At 40.3% G+C, this 18637-nt stretch overlaps 1 protein-coding gene across 5 annotated transcripts in view; it reads left to right on the top strand.

The window, feature by feature from the left end:
• l3mbtl2 (L3MBTL histone methyl-lysine binding protein 2) overlaps positions 1-18637 on the top strand; it is a 149259-nt gene that overhangs the window by 40162 nt on the left and 90460 nt on the right. For all 5 annotated transcript variants that reach the window (XR_012096907.1, XR_012096905.1, XR_012096906.1 and 2 more), the window contains exons 11-13: positions 5300-5404; positions 13720-13867; positions 16494-16573. Coding sequence is in view for 1 of the 5 variants with exons in the window: in XM_073034054.1 (XP_072890155.1) it covers positions 5300-5404; positions 13720-13867; positions 16494-16573 (333 nt within the window). In the remaining 4 variants the exon portion in view is untranslated. The remainder of the gene's footprint in view (positions 1-5299; positions 5405-13719; positions 13868-16493; positions 16574-18637) is intronic.

Below are 18637 nucleotides of genomic sequence, written 5' to 3' on the forward strand. Positions count from 1 at the left end.
ATTCAACAAGGTTCCCCATGATAGGCTCATTCAGAAAGTCAGAAGGCATGAACTCTGAATTGGCTTGACATAGAAGGCAGAGGGTGGCAGCAGATGGAGTGCATTCTGGCTGGAGGTCCATGACTAGTGGTGTTCTGAAGGGATCTGTTCTGTGACCCCCCCCCCCCCCCCACACTGTTTGTAATTTTCACGTATGACTTGCAGTAGCTGAAGCATGTCACAAAGATTAGTGTTGTGGATAGCATAGAAGATGGTCATAGGTTACAGTGGGACATTGGTAGGATGCAGAGCTGGGCTGAGAAGTGGCAGATAGAGATCAGTGTGAAGTGATTCACTTTGCAAGGTCGAACACGAAGTTAGAGCGCAGGGTTAATGACAGGATTCCTAACAGTGCAGAGGAACAGACTGAATCTTTGGGTCCGCGTCCATAGATCCCTCAAAGTTGCCTTGTGAGTTGATGGGGTGATTAAAAAGGCATATGGTTTGTTGGAACTTAGAGTTCAAGAGCCATGAGCTAATGTTTTTATTTATTAAGATACTGCGCAGAATAGGCCCTTCGAGCTGCACTGCCCAGCAATCCCCTGATTTAATCCTAGCCTAATCATGGGACAATTTACAATGACCAATTAACCTACCAACTGGTACATCTTTGGACTGTAGGAGGAAACCCACGCTGTTTCTCATACCATTTCTGTAAACTTTGGAGACGGTTGTGCATGAAAATCCCAGGAGATCGGCAATTTCAAACCACCCCGTCTGGCACCAATAATCATTCCATGGTCAAAGTCAATTCCCCATTCTGACGTTTGGTCTAAAGAACAACGGATCTCTTGACCATGTCTACATGCTTTTATGCCTTGAGTTGCTGCCACATGATTGCACTAACGAGCGGGTATACAGGTGTACCTCAGAGTGGGCACTGAGTCTATGTTGAAGTAGAAACTCATGACAGGAGTTGTAACATTGGCGCAATTAGAATAGCTGGTTAACAAGAAACATTTATAAATAAACAACATTTCCCTTTTGACGGATATAGCTAATTAGCTACTGTGGTTGCTTTGTGAGGGAGATAATTGTGTTTCACTCATTGTAGATATTCCCTTTGTGAAAATTGTGGAATATTAGGGAAAAGTCTGAGGAGTCATTCTCCTACATCAAACAAACTGAGTTAGAAGCCAGTCACGATGTTCTTAAGTGTACTTGCTACTCTTGTGAACAATTCAACAATATCTATCCGTCCCTCCTTCCCTGTATGTACATTGAACGTGAAGTAAGCTCTTCCGAGCCTTCAAGCTGAGCTGCCCAGGAACCCCTGATTAACCCTTGCCAAATCACGGGACAATTTAAAATGACCAATTGACCAACCGACCAGTAGGTTTTTGGACTGTGGGAGGAAACTGGAGCACTCGGAGGAAACCCACATGGTCATGGGGAGAACATTCAAACTCCTCGCAGGCAGCTGCGGGAATTGAACCCGGGCCGCTGGTACTGTAAAGCGTTGTGCTACTGTGCTGCCATATGCAAGGTCTATTGACAACTAGAGTATGGTAGTCTGCTAAGTGTTAGCCCTGAACCTTGTTGGCACTTGACTACTTTGATCCATCTGTATGTTTGATATACTTGTATGAAAAATTGACAGCAGGCAGTTCAGTCATCATCTTTGAGAGAAATCAATAAGTTAACACATGTAATGGACCATTTAACAGTATGTTGCCTACATTGGAAGGGCTAGCATGCTGATTTCTCCACAGACATGGTTTATTGAGAGTTTCTTTCTTTTCTTTCTTTCTTTTCAAATCTTTTTATTAATTTAAAAAAAACAGAAGAAAAATATTATTACAAGACATTTGAGAGTACATAATAGATTAATTGACATTCAAATATATATTGATCAATACATAGAATCTCTCAAACTCATATTATAATATAAATGATTTAAGAGAAAAAAAAACCCCAAAAGAAAACAACAACAACTAAATAAAAAAAACTAACCAACATGGGCAATCGCATAATGTTATATATATACAGTAGTGCCTATGACTCCCAACCTCCATCCACACAATTCAGGATAGTGGCAATAAGGTTCAGGATCAGACCGTTTAATTCATATGAAAATGCTGAATAAATGGTCTCCAAGTTTCCTCAAATTTAACTGAAGAATCAAAAACCACACTTCTAATTTTTTCTAAACTTAAACAGGAAATAGTTTGGGAAAACCACTGAAATACAGTTGGAGGGTTAGTTTCTTTCCAATTCAGTAAAATGGATCTTCTAGCCATTAGTGTAACAAATGCAATCATTCGTTGGGATGAAGCGGATAAACACTTATTTTCTATCATTGGTAGGCCAAAAATTGCAGTAAAAGGATGTGGTTGGAGATTAATATTTAAAACTCTTGAAATAATATTAAAAATATCTTTCCAATAGTTTTGTAAACAAGGACAAGACCAAAACATATGAGTCAACGAAGCTATATCAGAATGACATCTATCACAGGTTGGATTAACATACGAATAAAATCGAGCAAGTTTATCTTTAGACATGTGAGCTCTATGTACAACCTTAAATTGTATTAGAGCATGTTTAGCACAGATAGAGGATGAGTTTACCAATAATAAAATTTTTTCCCATTGCTCACTAGATATAGGGCAATGCAGTTCTTCCTGCCATTCCTTCTTAATTTTTTCTGATATATCTGGTTGTAGATTCATAATCATATTATAAATGATAGCAACTAAGCCCTTTTGACAAGGATTAAGAGCTAAAATCCGTCACCTTAATAGATAACTTCAAAGGTGCATGATCAGATATAGCAATAGAGTCATATTTGCAATCCATAACATCTGTAAGTAAATGCTGATCAATGAAAAAGTAATCAATCCTTGAGTAATTATGATGCACATGGGAAAAGTATGAGAACTCTTTATCATTAGGGTGTAGAAAACGCCAAATTTCACAGATAGCTGAGTCAATCATAAAAGAATTAATAAGAGAAGCCGATTTGTTCGGAAAAGTTTGAATGGGCTTGGATCTATCCATCAAAGGGTTTAAACAACAATTAAAATCCCCGCCCATTATCAATCTGTATTGATTCAGATTAGGAAAGGATGTAAATAAGCATTTAAAAAAATTCAGGACAGTCAGTATTTGGAGCATAAACATTAACTAAAACAACTTTTTGATTAAAAAGTAAACCAGTAATAAGCAAAAATCTACCTTGCGGGTCTGAAATTGTTTCATGATGTATAAAAGCAGTTGATGAGTCTATAAAAATAGAAACACCTCTCACTTTGGCTTGCGAATTTGAGTGATACTGTTGGCCCTTCCAAAACCTAAACAACCTCTGACTATCCACCTTCCTTACATGAGTCTCTTGTACAAAAATAACATTCGCATTCATTCTATGGAATACTTTGAATACTTTTTTCCGTTTGATTGGATGATTTAAACCATTAGTATTCCAAGAAACAAAGTTAATAGTCTTATCCATATTGACAATACATATTACAGTTAACATATAGGTTTGAAAGAAAAGTGAACTCATGAACCCGGAAGGGGGAAGTAAGTTCAAAGGGAAGCCGGAAGTCACAGCACCGCAGCCATTTTTGTAGTTTCATATAAGCCCATGAAGTAAAACTAAGCAAAAAGCAAGCAGAAAAGAGGAAAAAAAAGAAAAATCTCCCTCCCACCACCCTCAAGACCCCAGGAAAAAAGCCAAACAGAGGCAAGCGAGCGATCTAATACTAAAATTACCCCCTTGTCTCAAGACGGCAACTCAAACGTAACAAAGTTAAAAAAATACAAACAACCCACATTATAAAAAAGGGTTGATAAAGCAAAAATTAAAATATAAAATTAATGTTATAAATGTATATAAACAAAAGGGTTAAAAAAAAATTAAAACAATAAATGAAAGTTTAACACTTTCAAACAGATCAAAACAGTTATGATGCTACAAACACTGGAGTCTGTCGGGAAGAAGAAACACCATTTTATTTTTTCCAAATCTTAATATTCAAATGCTAAAAATGTAAAAGAAAGAGCGTATATCGATTAAAAAAAGAAAAAAAAATAACCCTAATAGGTCATTTTCAACACTAATCGATTAATAATATATAAAAATATAAAATCAGAATAAGCCCGGTAGTAAAAAGAGAGCTTTAACCGTATATAAGAAATACATGTGAACCGTATCAAAAAAAAAACCCAAACGTCAATCTATAACAGATCCAAATCTATAGGCTAAATTACATTGATCAGCCCGATCAAATGTCATTGTTCCAGGAAACCTTGAGCATCCGCTGGCGATTTAAACAGCCGAAAAGATCCATCTTGAAGGGTGACTCTCAGGTGTGCTGGAAACAGCAACGCTTGCTTGTAGCCTTTCTGGTGAAAATTCGACATAACCGATCTGAAAGCCAGCCTAGTCCGTAGTACTTCGGGGCTATAGTCCTCCAGAATGCGAAAATTAAAATTTTGATAGGTTATCATACCTTTTTTACGAGCCGCACGAATCAGCCGTTCTTTGATATGAGGATAATGGATCCTGAGAATTATGTGCCGTGGTTTCAGACTTGAATCTGCCCGATATCTAGAGACTCTGTGAGCCCGATCGATTATCGGGGGGTTATCCAGGACTTCTTCGCCCAGGACATCCACTAGAAATTTGGAGAAGAAAACGGTCAGATCACCGCTTTCAAATTTTTCCGGGATCCCAATTAACCGAAGATTTTGTCTTCGAGAACGATTTTCCAAATCAGTAATTTTAACTTTATAACGATCCATCTGTTGGATCGTCGAAGTTTGCTCTTCTTGCATTTTTTCGATTATACGATCCTTCTTACGAGCAGCTTCTTCAAGAACCAAAATGCTCGCTTGTTGTTCTTTTGATTCCCGTGAAAGGGTCAGGAACTTTTCTTCGAGTGATCTCAAACGATCGTCATACTGTGAAAATCTTCCAAGTAATTTTTTCTCCAGCTCATCAAATTTAGCTTCTGTAAACTTCACAACAACTTCTAAAGTTAACGGTTCTCTCGTCTGTTTCGGTTCTTTTGCTTTAGACATTTCAGCAAGTTGAGAATAATTCAAATAGTTTAAAAAAAAAATTCTATATGTTTAGACCCCTTTAAAATAAGTTTAAGGGGTGTTTGTAGGTTAAAAAAACGTAAAAGGTTTGGAGCAAAGCCTAGATGCGGTTTACTCCATGAGCGCCATCTTGAGACTCTCGAGAGTTTCAAACATTCTCTGTACTCTTTGCATTTTGCCATTTCTAGCAAGTTTGTCTCTCTCTGAATTTCAGGTACGAGCAGTTTACTCACACAATGGTTGGTTTAAAGAAGGGATGAAACTAGAAGCTATTGATCCACTGAATTTATCCACTATTTGTGTTGCTACTGTTCGAAAGGTAAGTTTTTTTAAAAAAGTATAAAATCTGTTATCGTATACACTATGGCCATTTTATTAGATTCCTCCAGTACCTAATAAAGTGGCCACTGATTGTATGTTTGTGGTCTTCTGCTGCTGTAGCCCATCCACTTCGACATGTTGTGCATTTAGGGATGCTCTTCTGCATACCACTGTTGTAACGCATGGTTATTTGAGTTGCTACTGCCTTCCTGTCAGCTTGAACCAGTTGGGCCATTCTCCTCTAACCTCTCTCACTAACAGGGCCTTTCACCTACTGAACTGCTGCTCACTGGATGTTTTTTGCTTTTTGCACCATTTTCTGAGATACTCAAGCTGCCCCATGTGCACCAGTAGTCAGTCATTCTACACTCAGTCAGTTAGATTGCATTTCTTGATGATTAATCTAAACAACAGTGGAACCTCTTGACATTGCTTTCATGCATTGAGCTGCTGCCACATGTCTAATTAAATATTTGTGTTAACACACGGGTGTACCTAATAAAATGGCCACTGGGGGTATGCTTACTTGGTTAGCTATTTCAAAGGAACACTCCGTAGTCTGAGGAAGATCAGAGTACCATCGTTCAGTTGATTTCAGAAATGTGTTTTCATTCTGGACCCTTGCTTCTTCTTCATTTATGATGTGGGTGCTCAGTGAAAGACGATCTGCAATTGATGGGAAAGAAATGTGGAAGAAAGAAATCTTAAAGTCGTTTACACTTGTCGTCTTGGCTTAGTGCTTATATATGTTGTTCAATGTGGTATTTGAGTGTGTACAGTAAGACAGAGTTAACTTTCAGTTCATTGACTTCCACAATGGAAAGGATGGAGGCAATTAAATGGGCCAATGTACAACATCATGTGATTGGGCTAGTGTTAAATAGGTGGCTGCTGGGCAGAACGGATCGCTCCACACGTTATCTCACAATAAATATATTACTTGGCTGAGTCATTCCTTGTATGATTAAGCGCTTAAGGGATTCGGCTGTTCACAGGTTCGTGGAGTGGAACAATAGCATAGCGGTTAGCTGGACACTATTACAGTGCCAGTGGCCAGGGTTCAATTCGTGCCATTGTCTCTAAAGAGTTTGTACCTTCTCCCTGTGACCATGTTGGTTTTGTCTAGGTGCTCCGGTTTCCTCCCATATCCCAAATACATACGGGTTAGAGTTAGTAAGTTGTGGGCATACTACATTGGTGCTGGGAGCTTGACAACTCTTGCCAGCACCCCCAGCAAACATTCAGACGGTGTTGGTCATTGACACAAATGATGCATTTTACTGTACTCTTCAATTTTTCAGTGTACATGTAACAAATAAAGTTAATCTTTTGACTCTGTTGGAAAGAGTTTCAACATGAAATTGATGGTACCAAGTCTTTGGAGGCATAAGACTCTGCAGATGCTGGAACTTAAGGCACTGGAGGGACTCAGCAGGTTGGGCAGTACCTACGGAGAGAATTGAACAGTCAGGGTTTTGGATTGAGGTTCTTCAGCTGGACTGAATGTTCTTCATAGAAGGATCTCCACTCAAAACACAGTCTGTCCATTTCTCTCCAAAGATACTGCCTGACCTGCTGTGTTCCTCCTGTGTTTGTGTTGGTACCAAGTCATTAGCCTGTTTTGGAGTCCTAGAGTGATAAAGCATGGAAACTGGCTCTTCAGCCTATACTGACCATAAAGCACCTATTGACAGTAAGCCTGTCCTATTTTATTAACCCCATTGATCTCCGCATTTTACCACTCACCGACAAAGTATGGCCAATTTACAGTGCCAACTCTTCATGAAATGGATGTGAAAGCAAATCAGTGGACTTGGAGGAAATCCACATGACCACAGGGAGAAGATACACCACACAGATTAGGACTGAACCTGGGTGTCCAAAACTGAGGCAACTGTCCCACTCAGTATTGTTTTTGAAAAGTTTTGATAGTGCTATTAAAGTCAAATTAAGATGTATAACTGATGTCACTGTATCATATTTTAAAATATTTACCTTATTCTGTCCAATACATTTTCTTTAAATTCACAACATTTTAAACACAAGGAAGTCTGCAGATGCTGGAAATCCAAAGCATCTGGAGGAACACAAAATGCGGGAGGAACTCAGCAGGTCAGGCAGCATCCGTGGAAATGACTAAACAGTCAATGTTTTGGACTGAGTTACTTCCTTGGGACGGAAAAGGAAGGGAGAAAACGACAACTAAAAAGGTGGAGGGAATGAGGATAGGTATAAGCCAGGTGAGTATCAAAGATAAAGGGCTGAAGAAGGAGGACTGTAGGAGAGGAGAGTGGACCATAGGAGAAAGGGAAGGAGGAGGTGATAGGCAGGTGAGAACAGGCAAGAGATCCAAGTAGGGAATAGAGGAGAGGGGGAGGGAAAATTACAACATTTTGTCCTCTTGAACACATATTCCTCAGTTGGGATCTGGATACAAAAGTAAAGAGACCTTGCGTGAAAGGCTAAGTGGAGGGAGACGATTCCTATCCTCATGGCTCAATCCTGAGAGGGCACAGAATTAAAACTTTAGCCAAAGGCTACAAAGAGGATAAGGGAATAAACCTTTTTATGTGGAATGTAGTTATTCTGAAATTCACTGAAGGAAGTTGGATTCAGAATATTTTTAAGTTATGAACTCGTGAAATGGGAACAAAGGAACAAACTTGTATAGGAATGGACAGAAACTTGCTTCCTTTTGGTGCTTCCTGTACTATTTAAGGTTAGCTAAAACAGAACCAATCAGAGGCTTTATTAAGTAATTGGATAGGCAATTGAGAGGGAATAAATTTCCACAGCTATTAGAGAAAAGCAAAGGAATGATGGCTGTACTCGAGTGAGTATGGACTTGAAAGGCCAACTTGACTCCTGTCTTAAGAATTCTGAGAAGCACTATTGAAGTTATGGTGCAGAATTCACACAGTCACTCTTCACATGCCTGTGATGTAGTGGCATTAGCACTGGACTTTGAGGCGAACGGTCCCAGCTGTCTCCTTGCATGCTTTACATTTGTGCTGGGTTGAGCGTTGATCTAAACTCCACCTTGTAAAAACAGACAAATGCCAAGGAAACGGCAAAGAGTGCTGCCCAATGCGCTACAGGGCACTAAAAGGAACAGCAGTTCTTCACATGAGGGGCAGTGGACAGTCTGACAGGAGACCCGTCAGTGCTGACCTTGACCAGCATGGTAAATGCTTGAAGAGCTCTGTGGAGAGAGAATCAGTTAATTTTCCTGGGCCACAGTCCAAGAAGAAACAGGATGGCCTCTGATAGAATGGAGACCAGGAGAGGTCAGTGGTGGTGATGCTGTCTGAAAGAGGATGATAAAGGCTAGTTAGTGAGTATCAAAAGGTGTTTCTGAAGGAGGTGTAAATAAGGAAGGGCAGGTGAAATTTGGATTGGGGTGCAGGCATGTTGTTTTCTTTTGTCATTTTAAATTATGAGGTGGAAACAAAGAAAATATTTAATAAAGGAATGGTCAGGAGCTTTGTCCTTCCTGTGCTATTTTCCAATTGATAACCATTTTCTGCAATAATTAGTGCCAGGAATGTTTACTTTTTATTGTGATCTTTCATCCCTGTCAGTCTTGCATCTGGGCATTACTTCCTTGGAGTAAGTGGCTGATAGGTTGCCGTTAGGATAGAACTGGTTTATTGTAAGCTGCTAATGAAAGCAAGTTAAAGATGAGCATTTTTGTGTGAGTGTTGCTTTAAATTTCCAGCATCTGCACACTTCCTCATGTTAAAGATAGACCTAAAATGGCTGTGGAGGCCAAGTCATTGGTAATATTTAAAGCAGAGTTTGATAGGTTATTGATTAATAAAGCTGTCGAAGGCTATAGGGAGAAGGCATGAGAATAGGGTTGAGAAGGAAAATAAATCGGCATTGATCGAAAGCTAGGCTGAATGGTCTAAAGCACATTGGAAATGCTTTCCAGAAACTGATACAGCATTTTCTAGGTGTCTCACTTAACTCTGACTGAGGAGATGGTGAACTTGCTGTTCATCTGTATGGAAACTCAGAACTGTTCCTGAACTTTTTAACCCAGCAGGCTGTACTTGGATTTCATATTCCTGCCCTTTGTTTTCAAAGGTTTCAAAGGTACACTCAATGTCAGAGAAATATATACAATATACATCCTGAAGTGCTTTTTCAGCGCAGCCATCCACGAAAACAGAGGAGTGTCCCAAAGAATGAATGACAGTTAAATGTTAGAACCCCAAAGTCCCCCCAGTTCCCCCCTCCCACGCGTAAGTGGTAGCAAGCAACAATCCCCCCACCCCCACCAGCAAAATAAAAAAGCATCGGTGCCCCCACAGAGCACACAAGCCTGCAGCAAAGCATTAGCAAAGACACAGACTTGCAGTACCCCCAAAGTCTACCCGTTCACCCGGTATTCGACATCCCATAGGCTCTCTCTCCCTAATAAGGGAAGAAAGGGGTGTCTCCTTTTCACAACGAGAGGGGAGACATAACAAACAGCTCGTTGATTTACAATGTTAAAAGTCCGTGGCGTCGCTTTTTTTGAGCTCTGTGCCCAAAGAATTTGGGTCTTTGGGCGTAAAGCTGGCAGCCAGCTCACTGCTTTTGATCTTCCGTCCGCCACAACGCACTGGATTCCTGCAGAGACACCGACCTTCAGTCCGTCTGTCTCCAGAGCCACAAGATCTCAGACCCCCGAAGGCAAGCGAAGCTCTTAGGCCGCATTCTTGGCATGTCGAATAACAGTCAGTCGTGAAACCCCGAGAGCGAGTCCCATTCCCACAAAGAACCAAAGTCAGTGTGTTACTCCAGGTCTTCATAAGAACCCTGAAAGGGAAAATAGAGATATTAAAGATGGAAATTGAGCTGTTTCCAAAGATACAAGCAAAGGAGTCACTGTTAGGCACCATTGTCTCCTCCTTCAGGCTCTAGGACTGGTAGAGGTTCCCTTTGTTGATCTTTGAGAGAATATAAGATCGTTAACAGTAAGGGTGTTTAGTTTTTAATTGTTCCTGGGTGGATGTGATGATAAAACACTGTTTAGAATTGTCTCTAGGATGTGTTATATAGGGCTCTCTCTTGGCAGTTCAGAGTAAAGATGTTCTATCTGACACTCAGATGAATCACTGAAGGCATAATCACTAGTGGTATGACAACAGAAATTGGGAGCGAGCAAGAGATCAGAATCAGACCAGCTGATTCAGAGGGTTGAGCTGCAGGCTCAACTATTCTATTTTTTGTGGCTAATCATTACATCATTGTTCACTCGTCTGAGCTAGCCCACAGTCAGACAAAATGTGGATTCGCATATTGCATTCTCTGTTTGTGCCTCTAGCATCATTAGGTCTACAACCTCGTTTTTAGCCTTATGACCCTGTGGGCTCATCTTGCTAGCATAGGGCATAATTCTGGCATTGTGGAAGGAGCATTAGCTGTTCTATGGTGAGGGAAGAAGGTTAGGGGTTAGAAATTTGGTTTCAATCAGAATGAGATTGTGAAGGCTCAGATAGTGGCTACAGAGATTGTTAGTAGTGATGAAACAAAGAGAAAGGGACCAAAGATACGGCTTCTATCTTTGTATATTGGAAAGTACAAAAGGAGGCTGTTCAGCCCATTGTGTGCATGCCAGCTCTTTGAAAGAGCTACTTAATAATCCCCATTGTTATCTTTTCCTGAGCCCTGAATATTTTCCCTTGGTGATCGTTGGTTGTGCTGAAACTGCTATGTACAGGTTTCCCCTGCTATCTGAAGGTAGAGCGTTCCTATGAAACTGTTTATAAGCCAAAATGTCGTAAAGCGAAGAAACAATTACCATTAATTTATATGGGAAAAATTTTTGAGCGTTCCCAGACCTAAAAAAATAACCTACCAAATCATACCAAATAGCACATAAAACCAAAATAATTTGAAAATATAGTAAAAGCAGGAATAATATGATAAAGACACAGCTATATAAAATAGAAATATTGTATGTACGGTGTAGTTTCACTTATCAAAATCAGGAAGACAGAGAGCCAAAATCGATTTGGAGGAAAAAAAATCGGCACGTAAACGCATACACATGTACACGCATGTGCACACAACTGCCCGCACAAGGCTTCACGGTCATGATAGTCATTCTCGGGGTAAACACACGTATAAAGCGGGCATCTTTTTTTTCGTAAATGCAAAAATCCTCTTTGGCTAGCGAAAACAGGTACTAATGTAGGTATTTTGTAACAGCGAGCTGTTGTAAAGCGAACGTTCGAAAAACGGGGGCCACCTGTACTGCTTTTCATTTATCTTATCCTGCTGTTAAAATCTGCTCTGAGAACTCAACTTTTGAGCTGTCGACGTAACTGAAGCCTCATGTTCTTGGTGGAATTCTCATAAATCTTGCCATTTCCCTCTCCCTTTATTTGTTCATGTATGTGGGTGTTGCTGGCAAGGCTGCCATTAATTGTCCACTGCCAAACAAACAAGGCAGTTCTGTCAACAATCCGGGTGTTGTCTTTGATTAACTGGACTCTGAAAACTTACTCATCCCTCAAACGTACTTTATTTACTTGTGCGAAAGAAGAACAGCATGATCCCGTCACCACACTGTTCTGAAGTCTGAACAGACATTTGACATTTTAATACAGAATTGATTAGCAGCTATGGATTTTGACCATATGGTAAACTGTGTATGTTTGAATTTCTTAATTTGCAAGAATAAAACAGCATTCACAACAGAGGTGTTAGAAGTCAGTAGCAACTACCAGTTAACAAATAATGATACTTTGAAGTTACTAAAGTAATTGACCGTTAGTTTTTCATGTGCCCCTTGCATCCTTCAATAACGTTCTTCAATAAATGTCTGTGTAAGTCAGTATGGCTCTGGTAACCTGCTGTAAGAAGGGAACTTGTGCTCTTCGACAACCTGTCTTGTCTGGGTTGTCTACAGTCTACCTGCATCTCTCCTGGACGATATGCTAACCCTTGCCTTACCAGAACTTCCGCGGTGGTGGGGGGGGGGGGGAGTGTAGTGTAGGCTTTGGAGATGAGTGTTGGCGTGTGGCCAAGTAGTTAAGGCGTTCGTCTAGTTATCTGAAGGTTGCTAGTTCAAGCCTTGGCTGAGGCTGCATGTTGTGTTCTTGAGCAAGGCACTTAACCACACATTGTTCTGTGACGACACCGGTGCCAAGCTGTTTGGGTCCTAATGCCCTTCCCTTGGACAACATTGGTGGTGTGCAGAGGGGAGTCTTGCAGCTTGGGCAATTGCCAGTTTTCCACAAAAAAAAACCTTGCTCAGGCTTGCACCCTGGAAACTTTCCAAGGTGCAAATCCATGGTCTATCGAGACTAATGGAGGAGTTGCCTATCAGCCAGGCTGGGTTATGTTACCAGATTTCCTTTCCCTGCAGAGCATTAGTGAACACAACAGGTTTTTATAACAGTTGGGCAGATTTGTGGTAATGATTAGTGATAATAGTTAGCTATTTTAGATATACTTGTTAAATTCTCCAACAGCAGGGGTGGGATTGAAATTTGTTTCCTGGATCTGTGCTATTTTACTGTGAAAAGGTACACACCAATATTCTATCCTTTTTTTAAAAACTATTCTTTATCTCCCTGAAGTCTGTTGCTATGGTTTATATCCAGTGCTGCAATTTTGATTTTCATATTATCTGTAAGCTTTGAATTTTTTACCCTGTGCATTTCATATGTACCAAAAAATAGAGTTGTTAAAATAGACACACACACACACACTCACCCCCCCCCCCCATGTTAGATCTGTTTATTTTTCAATCCTTTGGGTTCTTCTGGGAGTCAAAAATGACTAGCAGTCTTAATTTCAAGATTTCAGTAAGCATATAAATACTAAGCAAAATAAATAGTTGGAAAAATAATGCTAAGAGGGGAATTAATGCTAAGACAAAGGACTAAAGAAAAAAATGGCACTTCTGAAAAATCTGTTACTTTAATAGACAAGGTAAAGAAAATTCCTTAGCGATAAGTTAGTTAGTAGGCTACATAATTAAAAATTACATCACATGGGTAATGTGCTAATACTTAGCCAATAAAAAATAAGAAAGGTGATTAAACCTTTGGTTTAGCTGCTATACCGCTTTCTGCCAGTGAGTGTGAAAAATACACAAGCTTGTTAATGGTATAAATCTTATAAAAGTACTATTTTAAGAAAAACAGTGGTTTCCAATGCACTTGAAGTCTTTTTAAGTTCCTGGGCTTCAATTTTATTGAGATTTGATATTTAAATAGAGAACAAATAGTGCAAACTGTGCTATAATTGTTATCTGCTTCTAGACTAGTGCAATAGATGTGATGAATTGTTTCATGTCCCAATGAATGATAGGTGCTGTTAGATGGCTACCTGATGATTGGAATTGATGGAACTGAGGCTCCTGATGGATCAGACTGGTTCTGTTACCATGCATGTTCGTATTCCATCTTTCCTGTGGGATTCTGCAAGAAGAACGACATTGCATTAGTGCCTCCACAAGGTGAGTTACTGTTATAACAATTGGACTTGATTGTAAGCTTGTTTTAAAACTTGTCAAATTAAGCATTCAATGTAGTAACCAGTATGATTAAATGAAATACAGAAATATGTCTTCAACCATAATTACCCTAACCTCCTGGAAGTCCATCGAGCACCCATTTATACCAATCCTACTCTCCCCACTTTCCCATGAACTTGGGAGTTTACCACTCAATAGCGTACCAGGGCCAATTTACAGCAGCCAATTAACCTGCAAACCCTTTGGGATGTGGAAGGAAACTGGAACGCTTGGACAAATCCCATACAATCATGGAAAGGACATGCAATCTCCACACAAACAGCACCAGAGTCAGGATTTATGGAAACGCAAAGCAGCTACTCTACTGGCTGTACCACTGTTCTACTGTGTTTATTCGTGATTCAGTCACTTTATGCTCTTCAGTTGGGTGAACCTTGCCCACATATTTCTTGTTCTAAAATCTTGTGCACTGTACTAGAATGTCTGTGTAGCTGTGTAGATTTTACTCAAGTGTTTGAATGACTCTGAAAGCCCCAACATTCTAACTTTGCGCTGCCTCATCGTAAGTTTATTGGGCCATTTGTTAATGAGGAAGCCACTTATTTGGGACAACCCTTAAAGAACCAAAATAAATTGAGAAAATAGCCAGTATTCCCTTTGTTTATTTGGATCACTGCGTCGTTTAGTTGGGGCAGGAGACTTGTTGAGCAGGTTCTAAATAATGTCAGTTGTGCCTGCTTATGTGGACATTAGACGCGATACTGTGCCAAGAGCAAACAGTTTTTTAAATGACATCAGTTGTGTGTGTTTATGCTGAAAGAGCAGTGCTTGTTGGTGAGAAATAAGATGTAAGACAGTCAGAACTGCTTTGCTCACTGCAGTTTCAAGCATTCAGGCTTGGAAATGCCAGAAAAGGCCAGGAATGAAAATGAAATGATTTCACTACTTCATCGAATTAGGGGAATTTGAAGGTATCGATAAATCCTCTTGAATGTTGTACCGAAATTGAAGATTTGGTGGATGCATTTGGCATGGTATGAAGGCACTCTATTATCTGCACTAGGTGTGTGCTGATTTTGTTCATTGTGTAGACTGGATGAATTCTTCTGATAACAATTAGGAACTAATACATGGTTTTAGTGCTGCAGTAATATTAGTATGTTCTAATTTGTTCTGTATTTCATTTCAATACCTAATTTGTTACTCATTTTTATATACCTTTTTCTAATTATTTCCATGAAACTTGGGCTAATTAGAGTAGCTACTTAACTGGACCAAAATGTACCAGTCCTGATGAACCGAAATCCACCGTAATTAAGCCATGATTTTCCAAAATGAACTTAGTTTGAGAATTATCCTTTTAAACTTAATAAAACAAACGTGGCTATTATTTAACAAAACTGCAAAGAGTAGAAGGGAGTGGTAGGAATTTTTAAAGGACCAGGTAGAGTTTTACCAGTTTGGGGAACCTACACAAGTTTGTAAAGTACTGTAGTTGCCTACTAATTAAATCTTTTGAGGCAGTAACTAAATTAATAAGCAGGAGAAATACTTTATGTATGTTAGCTAGGTAGATTTTCAGAAGGTATGTAATAAGGTTCAATGTAGTTTGCTTCAAATAGAAAAAGTGATATCGGTGCCCAACAGGAGTAAGTGCTGCATTCCTAGTTATTCGCCATATTCATGAATAACTTGGATAACAAGTCAATATCAAAGCTTGAAAATGATTGGTAAGAGACCAAGTGGCATGGATAGGACCATAGAATTATGTTAATATACTGGTAGAATGAATGAAACTGCAGTAGGTGAGCTTAATCGCAAATGTCTGCAAGAGGAGCTATTTCAGACCTCAAAAAAAGGTACCGGAGAATCATTTTCTTATTCATAAACAAGTGTTGGGACACAAAACCAAAGGACTGAGGACTCCTATTAACAGAACACTCGATCAGGTAAAAGTAATAATGAAGAATTATACCAGAATGTTTGTTAGTTTTCTTTGCTGGCCAGTAAAGGAAGAATATTTTGTTAATTATGCAATGTTCTAGTTTGTTCACATCTGGAGTACCGTATTGAGTTCAGAGTACTATATCTTAGATGGGATCTGTTGATCTTGGAAGGACTGCAGTGCAGAATCATCAAAATGCTATTGTAGCTCCAGAGGTTGACCGTAAGTAGCGATTGCATAAGCTAGTCCCTGATATGCGGGGATGAAAGGGCGTCAGCATTTTAGGAATCTCTAAAGAGTTAGTATAAATTTTATTTTTATTGTTAGGGGTGTGGAAGTTACTCAGAATTAAACACTTCACAAATGTCATAATAACATGGAAAAGCTAAGCAGTAGCTCAATTGAAATTGATAGAGTTTTACCACCCATGATATATTGAAGGATATGAAAGTAAGGTGGATTAGAATTTTTGGTCACTCCTATTCCTACATCCAATCCCATTGGCTTTTTCAGTGGAACTTTGAAAATGTTCAGTTTAGAAGTGGATGGCTGTCATTTACTAGGTGTCTTCTTGTGATGACATCTATTAATGCGCCCCTTGCACACGTCTGATTTGAACCATGTTTGATGCTGCTGGTAATGTTTTGCATTTTATGTTTATAGGTTATGAGAAAAATTTTGACTGGGAAACATATTTAATAGAGACTGACTCTGTGGCAGCCCCTGCACATCTCTTCATTCGGGTGAGTGATGAGGATTGATTTCTTTTGTGATTAATTTTTTTCAATTCCCCTGACCATTGATTAATTGGACCTTGGTTGACATGTTGGACACAGAAGAGATTGCAGGTGCTGGAAACTTGAGTGGGCAGGAAATTTTTTTTAAAAAAAATTGTTGGAGAAACTCAGAGTATCAGGCTGCATTCATGGAAGCAGAAGAATGGCTAAAATTTCTGGTTGCGACCCTGCATCAGAACTACGGGTAAAGGGATGGCTTGTAATAGAAAGTGAGGGGGAGGCCTAACTGAAGCAAAGGCTGGCAGCCGGTGAGTGGTTAGGAGTGTCGATGGTTAGCAGGTGGAGGAAGGTGTGAGAGGGCACAAAACTAGCTAACAGGGAGCTGGGGTGTATGTTTTTTTGGGGGGGGGGTGGGAATGGATTAGTAAACCTGGATGGATTGAAAGGAGTGAGAAAGAAGCTTGGGAGATGTAGGAGGCCTAAAATTAGCAAATTCATTGTTTATATCTTGGACTTTAGACTACCAAGGTGGAATATAAGGTGGCGTTCTTTTAGCTTGGCCTCACCCTGACAATGGACATTGTGGGTGTGGACCTGCTGAGTTCCTCCAGCTAGCTCTTTTTTTTTTTTTGAAAACAATAGAAATGTTCAATAGATCATGGGGAACTTGTGGTGCTCCTAACACTTACCAAGCCCCACTCGACCTATACTCCTGTTTTTGGCTCCTGGTCTGGAAATCCCTCACGTCTCATCAATGTTCTTTCTCATTCTCAAGTCCCTCTGGCTTTACCCCTCCCCATTTCTGTTACTTCCTACAAGCCTCCAAAATCTCCGCTTTCCTCTGATTCTGACTCCTTGCACAGTGATGGGTGTATCTTCAATTGTGCAAGCGTGATCTCTGGAAATGCTGGCCGGTGGTATAGCAGCATCAGCACCACACTTTGAGGCAAATGGTCCTGCGTTCGAATCCAGCTGGCTCCTTGCACCATTTCCATCGTGCTGGGTTGAGTGTTGAGCTAGCAACTTGTAAAGAAAAACAGACTAAGTGCTAAAGAAATGGCAAGGAATAATCGGAGAGGGATAGCAATCTCTGAAAATGCTTCCCTAGGTCTTTCTGCTTCTCTGCTCTTTAAGACTTTCCATAAAACTCTCAACTTGTCCAGTTATATTTGTCCATGTTATATTTAGTTAATCTCATGTTTTTTAAAAAAAAATCATCTTAGGGTGCCTTATTTATACCCTTCTGTCACTTCGAGCTGTGCCACTCCAGGAACCCCTGACGAACCTGATTAACTGGGTTGACTGACTGGGAGACCTCAGTCAGTCCGGATCGGGGGTAGCATCTCCAACACCATCACATTGAGCACGGAGGCCCCTTAGGGCTGTGTGCTCGGTCCACTGCTGTTCACTCCACTGACCCACGACTGTATAGCAACACACAGCTCGAATCACATCATCAAGTTCGCCAATGACACGACCGTGATGGGTCACATCAGCCAGAACGACGAGTCAGCATACAGAGAGGAGGTGCAGCGGCTAACGGACTGGTGCAGAACCAACAGCTTGTCTCTGAATGTGAACAAAACAAAAGAGATGGTTGTTAACTTCAGGAGAGCATGGAGTGACCACTCTCCGCTGAACATTGACGGTTCCTCCATTGAGGTTGTGAAGAGTACCAAATTTCTTGGTGTTCGCCTGGCGGAGAATCTCACCACATTCTACAGAGGAGAGCATCCTAAGCAGATGCATCACTGCCTGGTTCGGGAATTGCACTGTCTCGGATCGCAAGACCCTGCAGCGGATAGTAAGGTCAGCTGAGAAGACCATTGGGGTCTCTCTTCCCGCTATTACAGACATTTATACCACACGCTGCACCTGCAAAGCTAACAGTATTGTGAAGGACCCCACGCACCCCTCACACAAACTCTTCTCCCTCCTGCCATCTGGCAAAAGGTACCAAAGCATTCGGGCTCTCACGACCAGACTGTGCAACAGTTTCTTCTCCCAAGCCATCAGACTCCTCAATACTCAGAGTCGAGATTGACATCTGCATCATTTATTATTCTACTA

Source organism: Hemitrygon akajei, chromosome 31, assembly GCF_048418815.1.
Source record: "Hemitrygon akajei chromosome 31, sHemAka1.3, whole genome shotgun sequence".
Taxonomy (NCBI): domain Eukaryota; kingdom Metazoa; phylum Chordata; class Chondrichthyes; order Myliobatiformes; family Dasyatidae; genus Hemitrygon; species Hemitrygon akajei.